The 20729-nt window shown below is 48.4% G+C and overlaps 1 protein-coding gene across 3 annotated transcripts in view; it reads left to right on the top strand.

The window, feature by feature from the left end:
- fars2 (phenylalanyl-tRNA synthetase 2, mitochondrial) overlaps positions 1–20729 on the top strand; it is a 101525-nt gene that overhangs the window by 52554 nt on the left and 28242 nt on the right. For all 3 annotated transcript variants that reach the window (XM_036124864.1, XM_036124863.1, XM_036124861.1), the window contains 2 exons: positions 10560–10720; positions 13209–13384. In XM_036124864.1, the coding sequence (XP_035980757.1) occupies positions 10560–10720; positions 13209–13384 (337 nt within the window). The remainder of the gene's footprint in view (positions 1–10559; positions 10721–13208; positions 13385–20729) is intronic.

The following is a 20729-nucleotide window of genomic DNA, read 5'->3' as shown; positions in this document are numbered from 1 at the left end:
ACCATGGCTGCCGTCTCTTCTCCCCTTAGTCTAACCTCTGCAGCCTCTGCAGCTTCCTCATTAGTCCTCTGGTAATCTCAGGCGGCGTACGGGGACTGTTGATTACCGCCGTGTGAATGAGGGAGGGCTTTAAGCTGCACTAAATACGGGATCAGGCGGCTCAGAGGTGAGAACAGCTCCACCTCCACCACCTCACCTCGCCAAATCCCGGCCTTTCCCCGGTAATCCGGCCGTAATTACCGGCTGATCTCAGCGGCGGCGCCGATCAGTGCGACGCTCTCACGCCTGCAGTGAATGTTTTCAGCGGAAGCAGGAGTAGGATGCAGGGTATGGACGGGTCCGCGTCATCCACCTGAAGACTCATCAGCGTGTTATTTAGAGTGGGATCGCTGTTAAAAACCAATATTAGGAGCAGGAATCATGAGTCAAGCGTCTGTGTGCCCACTCAGCAGGAGGAAAATGAGCTTGGAGAAAACAGGAGGAGAAAAGGAAGCCATGAGTTATTTTCTGCCTTTAACCTGTTAGAACAATAATGATGATGCTGCTGCTGCTTCAAACTGGGTTCTTCAGCCGGAACGTTTCATCTTTACCTCATGGGCTTTAAATTAAAACTAGTAATTAAAAAAATAGAGTCCCCGTGCATAAAAGACACCATCATGTTGCTGACGTTCCAGAAAGCTAAAACATCTCAACATTATGTGGGTTATTAATGAACATAAACTGTTTTCTGACTTAATGAATCTTAAATTGTGTAATTATGTTCTGGGAACGCCTCATGAGCTTCTGTAGTAACTTTAAAATGTATATATTGCAGCATTAACTCCCTACTAACCATACTTATACTCACACTATGCTATGCAGACTCTCTGTCTGCGCTGATGAACCTTCACTCACCTCCGCATGCTGGGTGCTTGAAACTGAGAGTAAAACAGACATCCTGACCTACTTCCTGATTAATTCAGTGGATAAATGGGTGGTAGCCATGTTGGATTGAGCTTTTATTCTCAGGTGAACCTGTTCTGGGGTGACTAATGATGCCGTGGAGCGCTGGGATCATGACCCACGTGTTCAAACCAGGATCGATGTTCATGAGTCGGCGCAGATCGCTTCATCTTTGCTTCTCCAGTTTTTACATTTACAGTTTTCAGATCGACAGTAAAGCTTGAGTTTAGGACCAATCAGGAACTTCCTGTTATAATAACGTAGTTTTAATAACGGAAGCATTTGTCCTCTGGAAACCTGAAGCATTTCTTTCTCTCTGATTTGCTCTGAACTTCCCGTCTTTGTTTCTCACCCCCTGACCCCCCACCTCCGCACTGATCTATAAGCGCCGAGGTAAACCAGAGTGTTGCCTGGTAACTAATCAGTCTGCATAATTTATGTTGACCTCATAACTAATGCAGGAGCGAGGCCCGATAGGAGGCGGCTGCTGCTCCTATATGTCGTCTCCATCAGATCCATATTCATCCCTGGATGCTGATTGAAAGCAGAGGTGGGGGGGGGGGTTATGAGTTCAGGCATGTTGTTGAACCCAATGTTTCTGAAGAGAATCTCATTTCTTATTGCTGCAGCTGCAGAGAGAAATAATTACCTGAGCTGTGGATCCTCGGCTTCAGTTGGAGTTGAACTACAGACCTCCAGACGGCTCCTTGTGATCTTAGCTGGACTCTAAAGCTCTCTGGGCTTTCTTGGTAATTCTGCTACATCTGTCGTGTTTTAAAACCGGAGAACAGGTTCAGTCAGGCTGCCGTCAAACAGGAAACAATGAGTCAAAGTAACAGGACTCCAAGAAAAACGTTTGGCCTTTAAAACGTGAAATTAGCTCCTTTTAATCTGTAAAACCAGAGTAGATTTGTAGGGTTGTATTAACAAGCCTGTCAGACTGATAGAAACTTTTCTGGTCCTTTTTATCTTTTGACTTCATGTTGAAGCAGCGTTAGTTGACCTGGACTCCAGAGTCCAGCCTCCTTAATGAAGGAAGCTGGTTTCTCCTTGTTCCAGTCAGGACCCAAATCTCTGGCCTGTACGGGTCAGGATGTAGGAATGCAGGTAAATCACGAGTCTGTGGTCCGTTTATCCGTCCCTGATGAACACCCAGACTCCTTTAGCTCCTCCTGCAGCAGCAGAGACTGACCTCCAACCTGCAGGGACCCCAGCAGCACCTCCTCCCCCTGACTCCGTAGACCTGCTGCAGGAGCGATGTGAGCAGAGTGAAGGTAGGATCAGCTGTTCAGGCCAAATGAAAGCGTTAGAAAGCGTCGTCAGTTCAATGACTAATTAAAATGTTGTTTCTAAAGCGTATCCGATCGAACTGACAGATTCACTCGACTGTGCCGGAAACAAGCGTAAATCCAATAATACATTTTAAAGAAGACGAATAGGCGGCCGTTCCTCAGCAGATGATCATTTTCAGTCCTGGTGTTTTACAAGAAAACATCTATTTTTCCTGTTTCTGGCTGTTCAGCGCTGCGTGCTGCCCTGCAGTCATGTCGGGGTCCCGGAGAGCAGCTGCTGAGTCTCCATCTATAAATCATGGTGTTGGGAGAACGGCCGCGGCTGCCAATAGTCTGTTGAGCGCTGCTAACGGTGACGGATGAGTGTGTAGCAGCCCGGGACGTGGCCAGGCGAGGCGGCCAGCCTTCCAGGCTTTTCCTGTTAACTTCTAACTGCTTCGGTACAGCAGCTGTCTGAAAGCGCCGCTGATGGATGAACCCGTTTCCTGTCTGAACTTTTATTCTGAAAGGTGTTCACTAACTCATACAAACAAGGAGCAATAGTCAGAAAACCAGCTTTTAATGCCACCACCCTCTAGTGGTCACAGTAGATCGCTCCAGCTTCACAAACAATGTCTCCTCAGAGAAGACCCTCTAACCTTTACCTGCAGCTTTATCAGAACCGCTGCTCAGGGGTTCTGCTCCGTATGGACATGTTGCAGGCTAGCCATGGGACGTGGTCCATCGTCCTGCTGGGAGCAGGAGACGGGTCCACTGTGGTCCTACAGGGATGGACCAGGCCAGGAGACCACCAACGCCACTGATACCAGGCAGGATGGACCCAAGCTTCCTGCCCAGCTCCACCTGAACTCATCAGAACCAGTCTGGTATGGTCCGGTTCTGATGAGTCTGGTGAGTCACATTAAGAAGGCATCTGTATCCCCTCATCCTCACCTGACAGATCAGCAGGTTCTGTAACGTCAGTCTGGCACCAACATCCGTGTCATTTACAGCCATTCCTGCCTGGTTCTGATGCTCATTTTAACTTCAGCAACTTCTCCACGTCTACGTGCCTAAATGAGGTGCTGCCATCTGATTGGCCGGTTCAGTGTTTGTAATAAAGTGGTCATCTAGAAGTAGATAAATCCACGTGAATCCACTAATCACATACTATAATTAAATTATAAACATGTCAGGTCCATCCTGATTATAGCAACCTGAGGTCATGTTCAGTTTGTTGATAATAAAATTGTTCTGTTTAAGGAAGAATTGACTTTTCTGTGGTGACAGTTGGACAATTTATCAACAGTGATGATAACTTTGTCCTTTACTTATAGCTAGTCAGCAATTTTCTCAGAAGTTTCCTCAGGTCCCTTTTTGAATTACTGCGTTAGACCGTCTTACCTGCTCTTTCACTCCTCGTTGAATAAATCTCCTAAATCCTCTCTGGCCTTATTTCTTTCTACTGAGATCTTCCTCTTCTTCTCATAAACATGAACACAGTTCACTTCTAGCGACTCTCAGCCATGTTCAGAGTCTACAGTGAGAGCAGCGGAGCTACGATGAACGGCTAACACCGAAGCTAACCGCTAAGCTAACTGCTAAGCTAACTGGCTACATAAACACTTGAAGTGCTCAGCCAGCGAGGGGAAATAAAAAGGAAGAAGGAAGCATACTGGCGTTATGTGAGCGCGTCAGAATAATGACATGTGGGACAACCAGTAGATGAGGTGATTAACCCAGAACCTGATGGACGGGGGGGGTGGAGTTGAGAGCAGGAACTAAACCCTGACCAATCACTGCTCTTTGGACCGAACGGCAGAGAGTCAGAGTTTTTACAGGCCTGCGGTTTCCACAGATCTATTTCTTAACCTCATTTTTCTGAATACATAATATAATATAATACATAATGTATTAACTACTGTCACTCAGTATAACAACAGGATTACCAACTATAGCTTTAAATGAGATAATATAGAGTGATATAGAAGCTTATTATGTAAATGTGGGTCGGTCTTCTCTAGTTTAAACAGTCTGACTCATCAGGGTTTCTAACGTAATGTTCGCTTTATGTTTAACCGTCGTCTCTACTGAAGAAAGTACCCCTGGCTACAGCCCAGTCACCTGCTCTGTCTAGGTGCCCTCCCCCACAGTGACCCGGTGTTAATGGACAGAAAGATAAGAATCAGCTGATGTACCGTAATCCTGCTTGTTTTCAGTCTGACTGCTAATGTTTGGTCCAAACTAGATCATCTACAGCCCAATGATCCCAGAAAAGCTACAGAATCACTGAAAAAGACAAGAATCAAGGTGTCACAGTGGCCTAGTCAAAGTCCAGACCTGTTGAAATCCTGTGGTGGGACATTCAGGGAGAAACAATGTGAAATGTGTCTAGTTTCAGACAGGAGGATCATTCTTAGAGTTCTGAGGAACTTAGAACCAATCAGCTCATCAGCTAATGTCTGGCCCTTCTCAGTTTTAGCTGTTAGGAATGACTGAGAGAAATCATGAATGGTGGGGGGGGGGGGGTATTGCTGAAGGCAGCCTCAGGGACAGGAGACGCTGACGGGTGCAGGGACGGATGAGGAGGCCTGCTCCCCTACATCATGAGGAGGTGGGCAGGAGTGAAGGAGTGCCGGCTGAATGAAAGGAGACAAAGGGAGCGATGGAGGAGACGTTCAGAGGAAATTCATGAGCTGAGGATGAGGAGGACGGAGTAGGAGGAGGAAGAGTGATGGAGAGAGGTACGAGAAGAGGAGCGACAAGAAAACGAGGGACGGAGCAGGAGAAAATGATGGATGAGAGGAAGAAGTGGAGAGATTAAGAGCGAGGAAGCGAGGCTGCAGATGAAGAGAGAGGACACAGGAAGAAGAGTCGGTTCGGTTCTGATGAGCAGGAACCATGATCAGAACTAAATGAGGTTCTGGGAGTGAACAAACTCTAATAATATCACAGTTACAGTGCCGATCCATCATCTTTGTCTCAGTGCTGCATGCTGCCCTGTTCTCTTTTTACCAGAACATTTCCCTCCTTTAATATCTGGAGCTTTTCTTTCTGCTGCTGAGACGTTCTCTGCTGAGACGTTCTGCTGCTGAGACGTTCTGCTGCTGAGACGTTCTGCTGCTGAGACGTTCTGCTGCTGAGACGTTCTGCTGCTGAGACGTTCTCTGCTGAGACGTTCTGCTGCTGAGACGTTCTGCTGCTGAGACGTTCTGCTGCTGAGACGTTCTCTGCTGAGACGTTCTCTGCTGAGACGTTCTCTGCTGAGACGTTCTCTGCTGCTCAGACGTTCTCTGCTGAGACGTTCTCTGCTGAGACGTTCTGCTGCTGAGACGTTCTGCTGCTGAGACGTTCTGCTGCTGAGACGTTCTCTGCTGAGACGTTCTCTGCTGAGACGTTCTGCTGCTGAGACGTTCTGCTGCTGAGACGTTCTGCTGCTCAGACGTTCTGCTGCTGAAACGTTCTCTGCTGAGACGTTCTGCTGCTGAGACGTTCTGCTGCTGAGACGTTCTCTGCTGAAACGTTCTGCTGCTGAGACGTTCTGCTGCTGAGACGTTCTGCTGCTGAAACGTTCTCTGCTGAGACGTTCTGCTGCTGAGACGTTCTGCTGCTCAGACGTTCTGCTGCTGAGACGTTCTGCTGCTGAGACGTTCTGCTGCTGAGACGTTCTGCTGCTGAAACGTTCTCTGCTGAGACGTTCTGCTGCTGAGACGTTCTCTGCGGTCCTTGATTCCTCCTGTGGGTTCTCTCTGCTTCTGATCGTCACCTTCCGGTTCCTGACGTTTAGATCCAGACGATGATCCTCGCTGTGTCTCAGATCAGACAGCGGAGATCACGGCGTCGCCCGCGGCGTCACGTTAAGCTTAACGAGGGTTCCGTCGACAGGAACACGTCTGATTGGCTGAGACCAGTGTCGGCCTATAGCTGCTGACTCATGCACTCATGGACATTTAGGGATTCAAACCCAGGACAGCAGGCCTTCCCTTTAAACCAGACCTGCTCTCTCAGTTAATCTGGACGCTCCTTATTTATAGATTAAAAGCAGAACATCTAGAGGGATGAAGCGGCTCCTTCTGCCTGATTCTAAAACTAAACCAGCGCTTTATGGCGCCGCTAAAAGTCTCACTGCCGGTTAAATGAGCGGCCCGGCGCATGTTTTAGGATGCGCAGCATAAAAAGCCAGCTGTGCCGCCGTAAATCTGACGTTTACAGACCAAACACTGGGAATCAGGCTCTCCACAGGTTCCCACACCGGCCCCACTCTGACCAACAGACCCAGGATCAGCTGCACCATGGAGACCCTCACCAGAACACCTGGAACACCTGGAACACCTGGAACACCTGAGGGTTCCCAGGAAGAGGCCTGGAAGGTCTCTGCTGTTTGTTGGGAGCTTTTCTGCTCAGAGAAGCAGTTTATCTACTTCTCTGTTTTTTAGTTACCGTATTTTTCAGACCATAAAACGCACTAAATATTCCTCCTAGTGTGTAACATCTCTCCTTCATGTCCACAGCTCTCTGTCCGTCAGGAGGACAGAGTAGCTGGACTACACTCCCTGTTTCTGACATGAGGCCTAAATAAACTTTATATTTAATTAACTAACTAGGTTAATGGTTACTAGAGCGTACTCCAGGCTGCCTACATGAATGCACTTCTAGTTTAGACTAGGGCTGGACGATATGAGAAACAAAACATATCAATAAAATCATATTCATCGATGTCAATAATTACCAACAAATTCAAAACGTATATTTTAAGTGCAGCCCTGGACATTTTATGCTGTTGCTTAGCAACCTGTTTTTGGATAAAGACACAAACATTAAATTCAAACTCAACGTTTTATTCAACCAACTTTTAACCAAAACTGGAAGTTTGTAAAAAGAGAAAAAATAACGTGTGAACTGTGAACTCTCTGAAGGGGGCGGAGCTTAGTTCCTGGGTCTGCGTTGTGATTGGCTGGGAGGATGTAATGATGTAATACTAACCTACATGATAGGATGCATAAGGAAGGAAAAGTGTTATTCTGTTTAAGTTTTTATTGACCTTTTTTCTATCATTGTTATACGTCTATCGATGGATAAATATCGTTATTGAATTATCGTCCAGCCTTAGTTCAGACATTACAGTCAGGCAGTCTGGTAGACAGCTCAGGGGTCCTCAGGTAGAGACACAGAGTACCGTAATGCTCCTAATATCCATGGAGCGGGGCGGCTTTGTTGCTAATTAAAGACATATTTACACATTTTAAGCACAAAGGTGATCAGATATAAGGCGCATTATCAGGTATTGAGAAGATTTAAGGATTTTAAGTGGGCCTTATAGTCTGAAACATACGGTGAAATAGAGAAAGTAGCGTCTCCTGAGATCAGGTCTGCGTCAGTCTGGAGGTTCTCTGGGTGTGAAGGTGCATCTGCAGATTAACTGAACTAAGGATCAGTTACATGTACGGCTGCCTCTGTCTCTCCCTGGAGCTCCAGGTTGAGTTTAAACGGCTTGTAGATTGTAATTCTGTTTGCATTAACACGTCTGAGCTTCCACTCTCCACCGTGACTGATTACAAGTGTTGACTCCCGTCACGGCGGCCATCCACACGCCTGAAAACGTCATAGATACGTTCAGAGCTAACATGATTAGGAGAGAGGAGGAGGAGGAGGAGGAGGAGGAGGAGGAAGCTGTGGATGCACATCATAAAGTGCAGATTTATTCCTGTGACCTGGCGACCCCGCATTCATTAGCATAGAAACCACTTTCCCTGACTGCTGATTGGGCCGAGCCTGACGAGACCAGGATGAGAAAGAGGAAGTGGGGGGGGGGGGGGGGTACGAGAGATGTGGCTCACGATCCTGAAGAGGAGACGCGTTTCCAATCAAATCAGCCGATTCGTTCTCTTTGTGTGTCTCAGCAGAGCTTCACTCTAAAGCAGATATTTAGAAAAAGGAACTTATTACGCCCTGAACCTCTCTGCTGCTGCTGAGCCCACTGTACAGCCTGGAGTCCCGCTGCAGCTATTGCTGCCGCTATTGCTGCCGTTGCCACAGTTGCTGCAGTTGCAGTTGCTGCTGCTGTTGCTGCTCAGAGCTAATTATTTCTGCAGATTTCTGCTCAGCAGATCATGCAGGAATGAAATCCTTCTTCCTGAATCTTTCTGTGCCGTGTTTCTGGCTTATAAAGGATCCAGGACCTGAATGTGTGAGAAAGCTATAAAGTGTCTTCAGCATATAGGAGCGTTAGGTCATCTTTAGAGTTAGAGGAGGAAACTCTGCCTTTGGCTCTCAGAAGCTGTGGTTTTGAAGCTCTGCATGAAGCCAGGAAGCAGGAAGCTGCTTTATTCTAATAAAACCAGTGAGCAGGAAGGCTGGTCCCTGCAGGACTCTTTGTCCTCCTTCTTCCATAAACTGGCTGCATTCAGAACATCTTAGCAGAGAGAGGCGCCGCTTTAGCTTCTGCTTCTTTGACCCACTTAAATGTTTTCACTCATCAAACAGCTTTTAATACCAGAGACAACAGTAAAAAGCTTTATTTTAAATAATGGTTTCATTTATTAAAGGAGAATCCATCCAAACCGGTTTAAGGCTTCAGGTTCAGATCAGAACAGGAAGTACTGATCCACGGTTCTGGTAACGGTTTACGGGTCTTTAGCGCCGCTGTGGAGGAACTTTATAGTTTTAATTCAGACAGGCTGCTTTTAATCTCTACATCTGTTTCCTGTTGTGATGAAATAAAACCGTCTGGATGTGAGTTTTCAGCTCTGAAGGCTGAACGCCGTTAATTTGTTCTCTCAGCACCAGAATAGAGATTGACGTTCTGTCTGGTTCTCCTTCACTCGTCTCAGCTCCCGGCGGGTCTGCAGAACCAGGAAGCAGCTTTGTCTCCATCAGTCTTCGTCCCTCAGAGACAAACCGCCTGCCTCTCATCTCGGTCCCAGGCTGAACTCGCCTGAAATCCGTGGATTTACCCATAATCCTTCACTCCACGGAGCGTCCGCCCTCTGCTTTGACCCACCGCGGCGCAGCTGACGGGTTTTTGTTCTTAAAAGCTAAAGATCCGGTGGAATGAGATGCTTTGTGTTAGACTGTAGAAGCAGATTAATACTTTAATGTTTTAATGTTGCATTAAAGCGAGCGACATGTCAGCATCTGTCCCCATCGCTGGACGTCTTCAAGGCGGGTCAGAACCCAGAACCTGAGGTCCAGCGGCGATGCAACGGTCCAGCCGACACGATCCAGACATTAATAATCGCCTGCAGAACAGGAAACATGCCAGACGCTCCCCGGCCCTGAAAGGCTCTCTGGGGCTGAGTCCACCCGCAGGAACCCGTCCGGTTTGGGTCCTGCTGGAATGGACCGGGAAGAGTTCTGTTCATGTGTGGACTCGGTTCTGACTCAGAGACACAGAACCTGGACCACCAGGCAGTTCACTGGGGGAACCCGGTTCTGCAGGTCCACTACGCACACCTTTAGTCTAGGTGAGAGCAGAAACAGGAAACAGGCGGTCACTTCCCCCTAAATGACTCATGTCATCTTCATGGTCTCAGGTTCCAGCCCTGCACTGCCGTAGTGCCCTAAAGCAACATAAATCCTCCTGGGATCAAACTTTTCTGCTGACCTGAGTGTTGCCGTTAGGTCCAGAGACGACGTTGGACTCGGTTCTGTTTGTGGAGTCGGTCCTGCAGCTCCCATCATCACCCTCAGAATATGGTGTTTCCACTGATAACTGCGCTGAGAAGCCACAGATTGTCTCTAAACGACCTTCTAAACGGTCTGAATTTCCTGTTTTCCTAATATTGCGCAGCCCTATAAACGTGTTGGTGAAGATTCTCAGTCATCCAGGTGATCAATTAATGATCAACCCAAAGAAAGGACTTCTGTTCTAAAGCTGAAGACGTTTCTCTTCCATCCAGGAAGCTTTCTCAGTTCTAAATGTCTGCAGTGGTGAGAAGTTCCAGCTTTATAGACCTGCAGGCCTCTTTAGAGCTTAGACTCACCTGTAGATTCACCTGTAGACTCACCTGTCCCTAGGATGGACCAGCCTCTGTTCTGGGACCTTGTGTTTAGAGAACATCCTGAGTTTTCAGACTGCAGCAACATCTGTTTAATATAAATGTGTAATATAAGTAAATTAATATCCTGGTGAATTTCCAGTATTTTCAGCTCCTGTTGCTCCTTCTGTTCGTCTCTCAGTAGTAAAGTCAGTCGAGCTCCAGCCGGTGATTTGTGGAGCTGACGTTTAAAACGAGCTATTTTCAGGAAAGGTTCTGCTGAGGACTGAAGTCAGAGCAGAACCGCAGCAGAACCGGAGCAGAAGCGGAGCAGAGCGGCGTTCCTCCTCACGGTCTGCTCTCTTTTCAGCGGGAGCCGGGAACAAGCTGGGCTGGGCCTTCGGTTTGGGTCTGGAGCGGCTGGCCATGATCCTCTACGGCATCCCGGACATTCGGCTCTTCTGGAGTCGGGACGAGCGCTTCCTGAGGCAGTTCAGGGTGGAGGACATCCAGCAGCACGTCTGCTTCCAGGTACACGGCTCTTCTTCTTCTTCTGTGAACCTGCTGCGCGTCCCTCAGCCACAGGAGGTCATCAGAACTGATTTCACCCAGACTGACCGTTCTCTGTCCTAAAGCTCTCCTGTAGTCTGCTGGGCTGCAGGCGTTGGTACCGCATACATCGACAGAATGATCCACTGAGGAGGTTTTAGAGAAGGAAAACGGTTCAGAACATGTTTAGCTGACATGGAGACGTGGTTCTGGTGGATGTTTCTAGTCTGGACCTCAGTCTGACCCGCTTTAGGCACGCTGACCCATTTCTAGATGTTTTATTACAACCAACAACGAGACAGAGAGAACCAACGCTGGTTCCTTAATCAGCCAGTTAACTGGTTAACTGGTTCCTGTCAGTAAACTAGTTAACAGGTTCCTTAACCAGCCAGTTAACTCGTTAATGGGTTCCTTTATCAGCCAGTTAACTAGATAACTGGCTGGTTAAGGAACCAACAGTGGTTCCTTAACCAGCCAGTTAACTGGTTAACGGGTTCCTTACAGTGGTGGTTCTAGACCAAATTTACCAGGGGGGCCAAGGTGGGGCCAGTGTTTTTTTTCACAGGGGCACATAAAAGAATGAAATCGTAAAACAGGGCAATATTTAATCGCTTAATAACATGAAGTGAGACACTTGTGGCTCTGGTACTGCAGGTTTCAGATCCCTGATCTAGCAGATGAAAACTGTGATCCCAGCTCAATACAGCTGAAGCTAAAAGTAAAACACCTTGATTTTTTAAACCCTAGTTAGGGTGAAATTGAAAAGGTAAAAAAAAAAAAATTGGTCAAAGTGACAAATGAGGTGTGGTTTCTTCACCGATGCATATAAAAGAAGTTTATTTAATGTTATGTCTTTAGGACCATTTCTACAAGGGCACTGGCCCCTGTGGGCCCCTGTCTAGAGCCGCCCCTGGTTCCTTAACCAGCCATTTAACTAGTTAACAGGTTCCTTAACCAGCCAGTTAAGTAGATTACAGGTTTCTGTCAGTTAACTAGTTAACAGGTTCCTTAACTAGCCAGTTAACTAGATTACAGGTTCCTGTCAGTTAACTGGTTAACAGGTTCCTTAACTAGCCAGTTAACTAGATTACAGGTTCCTGTCAGTTAACTGGTTAACAGGTTCCTTAACTAGCCAGTTAACTAGATTACAGGTTCCTGTCAGTTAACTGGTTAACAGGTTCCTTAACTAGCCAGTTAACTAGATTACAGGTTCCTGTCAGTTAACTGGTTAACAGGTTCCTTAACTAGCCAGTTAACTAGATTACAGGTTCCTGTCAGTTAACTGGTTAACAGGTTCCTTAACTAGCCAGTTAACTAGATTACAGGTTCCTGTCAGTTAACTAGTTAACCACCACCTCCATCCAACCAGCTGCCTGGTTATCAGGGAAACAGACTCAGAGTTCAGCCTGCGGTTCCTCCGTCCTCGCTAACGAGGTTTGTCAACTCTTCACTGATGGAGGACAGAGGAAGAGAAGGAAAGGAGGTAGGATCTACAGCCCCCCCCTCCAGCCCTCCTGGCTTTATTGATGAACCCGGTTCCTCCAGAGGGACCAGGGGAGCACAGCTCATCTCCTGCCCAGGGTCAGAGACCCCCCCCCCCCCCCCCTCAGAGCTCCAGGTAATGAGCTGAGCTGACCAGACGCCACGCAGGAAGCAGGACGGCCTTTTATGGTGTAGACAGACTCCTCAGCTCCACATGAAGAACCACACCACCTCCCCTGGTTCTGGTTCTGGTTCTGGTTCTGTGACGGTGAAGGCAGCAGTTTGAGCGATCAGTGTTTCACCTGCAGAACAAACTCAGACATTTAGGGACAATTAAAGCTGAAAACACCTAAAATCAACAGTTATGGAGTTTCCCTGTTTAAGAGGAGAAATAAACAGCAGCAGAACTTTGATTTTAGTCAGAAATAAAAAGAAACATGATCAGAAAATAGAAATAGCACAAAACCGCTTTTATTTTTTATTTTTGGAATAAATAACAGAATCCAGAGAAATGAGTTCATTGTGCAGAAAAACCCTTTAATTCAGATATTTTACTAATGTTAAGATATTTGTGAAAATATCATAGTTAGTAAATAGTACTGATTCTCACATTAACAGAACATTTTAAATAAAATGGACCCAATGAGAATCAGGTCAAAACATTTTTAGGAGATAAACTTTAGTTTGTAGAACCTGAGGCTCGGTTCCAAACCCGAATCATCATTTCAGAGACGAACAGAACCAGAACCGTCTGGATATCCAACATTAAGGGAGGAACCAGGAGAACCTTCTCACATGGAAGGTTCTCCTGGTTCCTCCAGAACCGCTTAGCTTTGGTCCGGGCCTTCTGGTGGAGGTCCGCCGGGTCACCTGTTGCTCTGGCCAAAGCAAACGTTCTGATCGGACCTTCATGGACCAGTTAGGTTGGTCCAGAACCGGACGGGAAGACACCGGACCTCTAAGCATTGTGTGTGTTTCTGTTTATCAGCCGCTCAGCAAATACCCGCCGCTCCACAACGACATCTCCTTCTGGCTGCCGGACCCTGAAGCCCGCGGGCCGGACCGGGAGAACTTCTCCGAGAACGACTTCTACGAGCTGGTCCGCGCGGTGGGAGGAGACCTGGTGGAGAAGGTGACGCTGGTGGACGACTTCACGCATCCAAAGTAAGGAACCGCCTCAGAACGGTGCCGACCCGGTCCCCGCTCAGCAGAACCGCTCTCTGTTAGCCTCTCTGTTGCATCTAAAAGCTCTGGACGCCTGGAGTTTTCAAACCCAAGCCAGTGACCTGAGGGCGAACACCTGGGTTGTCCACTTCTTCTGAAACATTCTAAATTAACTTGAATGTTTTGCACATCTGAGCATAAAGTGTTTTAGTAGAGAAAACTCCGTCCCATCAGGAAACCAGCGTTAAACTAGGGCCAACCCCAGAGTCCTTTAGGGGTGCAGGCCGTTCCCTAGACGCCGTCTTCTCCTGCGTCGTTCGTCTGGGAGACATTTTTAAGCCCCGCCCACATCTCCGAGGCTGAAAGTGACTCTGCAAAGTCAGAACGTGGAGTGGAGGCTGAGAGGAGCGGGGGGGAATGTGGGAGAGCAGCGGGAGGAGGAGGAAAGGTCAGCCTGTCTGCGGCGCTGCTAACGGCAAACAGCTGATAGCTGACTCATCACTTTTTACACACACACACACACACACACAGTAACACACACAGTAACACACACACATTCTGGGGGGTTAAAGTCCCCGTTTGCTCTAAATGACAACAAGAGCTGCTCTCTCACAGCTGTCCTTGGAGCTCAGACCTGAGGCTGCAGAGCTGATGATGCCTGCTTTTTAGGAGGTGTGTTACTGTGTGTGTGTGTGTGTGTGTGTGTGTGTGTGTGTGTGTGTGTGTGTGTGTGTGTGTGTGTGTGTTATTGTGTGTTACTGTGTGTGTTATTGTGTTATTGTGTGTTACTGTGTGTGTGTAGCTGCGGTGTGAGGCTGCTACCTCATGGCCGAGGCTCCTCTCTCACCATCCTGACACACACACACCTACCCGACCTTGCATGAGGTGTGTGAGCATCAAGGGCCCCGCAGTGCGTAAAGATGTCCGCCTCTGTTTCTGGGTTTTAACATCTTCTTAAACATCAGCCTCTGCTCCGTCTCCCTCTGACGCCGCTCTGATGCAGCCGCTCTGACGCAGCAGCTCTGATGCAGCAGCTCTCATGCAGCAGCTCTGATGCAGCCGCTCTGATGCAGACGCTCTGATGCAGACGCTCTGATGCAGCCGCTCTGATGCAGACGCTCTGATGCAGCAGCTCTGATGCAGCAGCTCTGATGCAGCCGCTCTGATGCAGCAGCTCTGATGCAGCCGCTCTGATGCAGCCGCTCTGATGCAGCAGCTCTGATGCAGCAGCTCTGATGCAGCCGCTCTGATGCAGACGCTCTGATGCAGCAGCTCTGATGCAGCCGCTCTGATGCAGCAGCTCTGATGCAGCAGCTCTGATGCAGCAGCTCTGATGCAGCCGCTCTGATGCAGACGCTCTGATGCAGCAGCTCTGATGCAGCAGCTCTGATGCAGCCGCTCTGATGCAGCCGCTCTGATGCAGCAGCTCTGATGCAGCCGCTCTGATGCAGCAGCTCTGATGCAGCAGCTCTGATGCAGCCGCTCTGATGCAGACGCTCTGATGCAGCAGCTCTGATGCAGCCGCTCTGATGCAGCCGCTCTGATGCAGCAGCTCTGATGCAGCCGCTCTGATGCAGCAGCTCTGATGCAGCCGCTCTGATGCAGCCGCTCTGATGCAGCCGCTCTGATGCAGCAGCTCTGATGCAGCCGCTCTGACGCAGCCGCTCTGACGCAGCCGCTCTGACGCAGCCGCTCTGACGCAGCAGCTCTGATGCAGCCGCTCTGATGCAGCCGCTCTCATGCAGCAGCTCTGATGCAGCAGCTCTGATGCAGCCGCTCTGACGCAGCCGCTCTGACGCAGCCGCTCTGACGCAGCAGCTCTGACGCAGCAGCTCTGATGCAGCAGCTCTGATGCAGCCGCTCTGATGCAGCAGCTCTGATGCAGCCGCTCTGATGCAGCAGCTCTGATGCAGCCGCTCTGATGCAGCAGCTCTGATGCAGCCGCTCTGATGCAGCCGCTCTGATGCAGCCGCTCTGATGCAGCAGCTCTGATGCAGCCGCTCTGATGCAGCAGCTCTGATGCAGCCGCTCTGATGCAGCCGCTCTGATGCAGCCGCTCTGATGCAGCCGCTCTGATGCAGCCGCTCTGATGCAGCAGCTCTGATGCAGCAGCTCTGATGCAGCAGCTCTGATGCAGCAGCTCTGATGCAGCCGCTCTGATGCAGCCGCTCTGATGCAGCAGCTCTGATGCAGCCGCTCTGATGCAGCAGCTCTGATGCAGCAGCTCTGATCCAGCCGCTCTGATGCAGCAGCTCTGATGCAGACGCTCTGATGCAGACGCTCTGATGCAGCCGCTCTGATGCAGCCGCTCTGATGCAGCAGCTCTGATGCAGCCGCTCTGATGCAGCCGCTCTGATGCAGCAGCTGTGATGCAGCAGCTGTGATGCAGCCGCTCTGATGCAGCCGCTCTCATGCAGCAGCTGTGATGCAGCCGCTCTGATGCAGCCGCTCTCATGCAGCAGCTGTGATGCAGCCGCTCTGATGCAGCCGCTCTGATGCAGCCGCTCTGATGCAGCAGCTCTGATGCAGCCGCTCTGATGCAGCCGCTCTGATGCAGCCGCTCTGATGCAGCAGCTCTGATGCAGACGCTCTGATGCAGCCGCTCTGATGCAGCCGCTCTGATGCAGCCGCTCTCATGCAGCAGCTCTGATGCAGCCGCTCTGATGCAGCCGCTCTCATGCAGCAGCTCTGATGCAGCCGCTCTGATGCAGCCGCTCTGATGCAGCCGCTCTGATGCAGCCGCTCTGATGCAGCCGCTAGTGAAACTTTAAATATCAACAGTTGCTAGAAAAAGGATTTAGAAACTTGCATTTTAATTTTATTATTTCTTTTCTGTGAGAAGTCTTTGAATCTTCTGGCCGTCCTCAAAGATAAATTCTCTCTTTCTGGAGATGCAGTCGGTGATTCTGGGTTTGGAGTCTCCAGCCAAACGGGCCCGGCCCGGTAGGACTGGGTCTGATTACCAGATTATCTCCAGGAAAACTAACTGCTAACGCTGCGGCCAGAGGCGTGTCCCAGCGTAGTAACCAAGGCGGGTTCACTTTAACCCCCCAGGCGGTCTGGGTTTAGTCAGAAACCTTAAAGATGCGTCAGAACCGTCTGGATCCCGACTATAAATCTCCTGAAGCTGCTGCAGTTCCAGCTGCCCACCAGGGATGGATGGCTGTGGTCATTTGAAGCATCGACATTCAGACCCTTCCAGCTCCATCAGCACCCCCCGTTCACACGTGTAGACCTTCCTACAGGTTTCTAACAGATAATTATTTACCGTCCTCCTGTCTGGGAGAGGAAGGTCCTCGTCCAGCCCTGTCTCTCCCTGGTTGTTTTAATTATTGCTTTGGCTATTTTCTAACTAATGAAGAAATAATAATAATACCACAATCTCACTGATTTCTGCTGCTTTTCTTTGTTTTTTATCGTTTTTTTTAGTCTTTTTGTAGAACACATCTCAGTTACAGTCTTCTCTGTTGTAGAGGCGGCCCTCAGTTTCTCTTTCTCTTGTTGCTGCTCTGCTTATTACAGCTGAAAGGTAAATAAATGCAACGAGTAGCGTTTAGCATTAGCATCAAAAGGTGGAGGAAAATACAAGCGCTTTTATTTCCAAGGAGATGGACTCTGAGTTTAATCTTGATTGACTTGTCTAACCTTCAGCAGATCAGCGCCGTGAATCTGCCTGCAGTGATAGATTATTTCGCTCCATCTGCTGTCGTTACTCGGCATATTAAAGTTGAATAACAACTCCTGTCTGCATGCAGAAAGCTCTGATGAGGCATCTGAGACTGTTTAAGGCCATAAACTCAGAGCAGGGCTGGGTCTATCAGAAGAAACCAATTAGCTTTTAATAACTGTCACCACTGATCAACGCTGTTTCATTAAAGTCATTTAGACTCAAGGTTTCTGATGTGAACAGAGGAAAACACTGACGTCGCCCCTGGAGAGGAACTGTTTTCATTCAAACACAACATGCACCGATTTAGACCTAAACGGACATTAAAAACTGAGCTGCTTCCTGGTCATAAATGATATGAATATAAATTAGTTTTTAAGGGCTTCAGAGTTTTTTTAATGACTTTTCTTCTGAAATGACAGATAATATCATGCTTGAAACGTTAGTTTATATACACTTTGGTACATTTATATACTTGAGACATAGAAAAATTATTATAATTTATTATAAAATGGGACATCCAGAAATACCTTAAAAGAGAAAAACAAGTGCATAAAAGGTTATCATTACATCTAAAGAAAGAAAAGCGTTAGAGGCGATTAATGACTTTTATTTCACTAAGCTGAAGGAAACACTGACCCATCAATGTGATATAATCAGCTAATTTACTTAACAGGTTTAATTTATTACTGTCCAGTGGTGACAGAGTTACAGAACTATGTCATCTGCATAGATGGTAATAAAAGAGAACAAGACGTGTATGTAAATAAATAATAATATAAAAGCGGCTCGAGAACGCAGCCTTGAGGAACTCCACTTATGATCCTTGCTAACTTACATTTGTAGTTGACAGTTATAATAAAACAATGTGAGTCTGATGAGAGATAAACTTGATCTGAATAAATACATTTATGTTTTCTCTTTTATGTTGTCTAAAAACTTTTACTTTTAATTAAACGTACTGGAATTCATGTGCATTTTTTACCTTAAGACCGTATTCATGTAAGTCTTCTGGTGTCTTTTTGGTCAGTCAGCTCTAATCCATGCTGCTCTCATAGCCGTCTAGTACGGTAATCATTACCGTGATTTATAAAAGACGTGCAGCAGACATTCTTCTTCGTACCGAATCTTACGGAGCAGCTTTTACGATTCAGGTTAGCATCCTGGTGACGCATGCTAATCATGGAATTAAACCTCCATCCATCGTCTATCGCTGCTTCTCCCTGCAGGGCTGAAGGTGCTGTCTCCAGCGCTCACTGAGCGAGAGGCAGATTTGAACCCAGGACCTACTTTCCCTAACCGCTGGCGCAGCATATATAACAGTTTTAAACCTTTTGGTCTCAGTAAACTCTCACTAAACTTCACTGATACAGTTTTCATGAACTGGGCTCGTCACAGGGAGAGGAAGAGGCCGTCTCATGAAAACGTGTTTATCCTGATGTCTGACTTCACAAATGGAAAGTGAGCTCCGGATGAGTGTTTGAGCTCCTCGCAAACAATAATATCCATTATGGCTGCAAATGGATCCAAACCCTCTCCAACTGTCAGAAACAGAAGCCCGTCGGATAAATTTCCTCCTCTCCTCAGATATTCTCTCGCCGTTTCCCCGGCCCATAAACATCTCATTGAGCCGCAAATCAAAGCTGATGCCCCACAAATCTGAGCTTATTGGTGGGAAGCGGCGTCAGCCGGGACCGGAGGAGGACTGATTGGATAAGCCGGCGGAGCTGTCAGTCAGCATGAGAGCGGCCCGTTACTGCAGTCATGTCGGCACGTTTGTGGGGAATAAACCACCAGATGGGAACTTATTAATAAAACTGATGCTGTTAGAAGTCCGACTGGAGAAACACCTCAGAGAAGGTCCTGTCAGAGTAACCAGATCTCAGTTTTATCACAGCAGAGCTCCAGCAGGACGGCTCCGATATTACTCTGCAGATAAATCTCATTTACAGTTTTCAGAGCTCCACGACATCTGAAAGACGTGGTCGTTGCTAAATCCCAGCGTGCAATGATGCAGTGATGCAATGATGCAGTCTCAAAGGGTGAAGCATTCTGCTTAGACTGGACCACTTGGATGGACTTAATGTCAGGAGAAACTAGCGCTCACAGAGGGGAGCAGGGACGCTGTGTAATGCTAAAGTTATAGAGATGTGGGGGTCATCACAAAACTTCCTGATATTACACAGTTTCTAGATTTATTTCTTTAAACAGCCCCAGCAGAAAAGCACCGATGCTCTTTAGGCAGAGAGTGATGGAGAGACTGGGACAGGAATGTAAAGGGACTGAAGGAGGCGTGTCTATCTCCAGTCCTGGAGGCCCGGTGTCCTGCGTGCTTTAGCTCGGTTCCTGCTCTGACACGTCAGAACCAGCCAGGTTCCACAGAGCCGTGCTGATGGTGAAGGTGTCTGGAACATGGTGGACACCTCAGCTGGTACCAGAAAGAGCTTCTGTGTCTGGAGAAGATCTGAAAATAAGATTGTTTGGTGCTTAAATCCACTGAAGCAGCAGCAATGAGACGACCTCTATGAATAAAAGTTTAACAAAACAGAGAGCTTCATGTATCAAAGGTTAAACTCGTGTAAAACCGTTCTAACGGTCGTGTTTGCTGTGAAATTCTCCACTGATGGAAGTAAACTTTCTGACTCCTTGGAGTCCTGGAGTGTCTTCACCTTTCTCGTCTTCCTCCACCTGTCATGGCTCCGTCCTCCTGTTGACTCCTGCAGCGTCAGCAGCAGACAGAGAGGCAGCACCCACCAGAAGTCAATGAATGATTTAACGGGGGGGGGGGGGGGGGGGGGGCCCTAAAACTTGGACGGCTGGGGGAATGTGATAGTGAAGGGGTGCGTTGGCGTTCTCCTTGGGTGGGTGGCAGCGTGTTATGGTCCTGAATAATGGATGATTGCTTTCTGTTGCCACAACCAATCAGTGGGCAGAGCAGGACGTAAACGGCCAGCAGCCCAGGATGCATTAAGCGGTCTGAGGCTCCCACAGGATGCATCCTTCCTGCTGCAGCACCGTCCACACAGCCGGGAGGACGGGCGGGGCCCTTCCTGCTGCCGCTGCTGCTGCGTTCTGGATGCTGCAGCCAGAGGACCAGACGAGGAAGACGAGGAACGCCGTTATGGTTCTATCTGGGCCGGTACCAGTCTGAGTCCGGTTTATCCAGACTGAACAAGGTTCCAGCGTTGCTTTTGTTCTTTCAGGTCTGCAGACATCTGTTTCTGCTCCGCAGCATTTCAGTCAGGCTGAGGTCTGGACTTTGACTAGGCCGTTCTGGGGACCAAGCCTGGTTCATTCTGGTTTATAGTCCGATCACTGCCTTCCCAGGTCTCACTGGTCGTTGTTTCATTAACTAAACTAAGATGTGGTTCTGGTGTCAGGAGGACACGGAGAACTAATACTGTCCGTCCACCGGTCCACAGTACCATGGTTCCTCCATCATGGTTCCTCCATCATGGTTCCTCCATCATGGTTCCTCCATCATGGTTCCTCCATCATGGTTCCTCCATCATGGTTCTGTCCACCATGGTTCTGTCCACCATGGTTCCTCCATCATGGGTCCTGCTGCCATCTTGGTTCTGGTTCTTCTTTAAGGTCATTGCTGCTGTCTCTCCAGCTTGGCGTCGTCTTAAAGCCGACTTCTTTCCCTTTAACTCTCCAGCGTTGGTGGGGTTGCTC

This window comes from Fundulus heteroclitus, chromosome 21 (genome assembly GCF_011125445.2).
Source record: "Fundulus heteroclitus isolate FHET01 chromosome 21, MU-UCD_Fhet_4.1, whole genome shotgun sequence".
Taxonomy (NCBI): domain Eukaryota; kingdom Metazoa; phylum Chordata; class Actinopteri; order Cyprinodontiformes; family Fundulidae; genus Fundulus; species Fundulus heteroclitus.
Note: the sequence above shows the minus strand (reverse complement) of the source record. Positions and strands in the feature narration are given on the sequence as shown.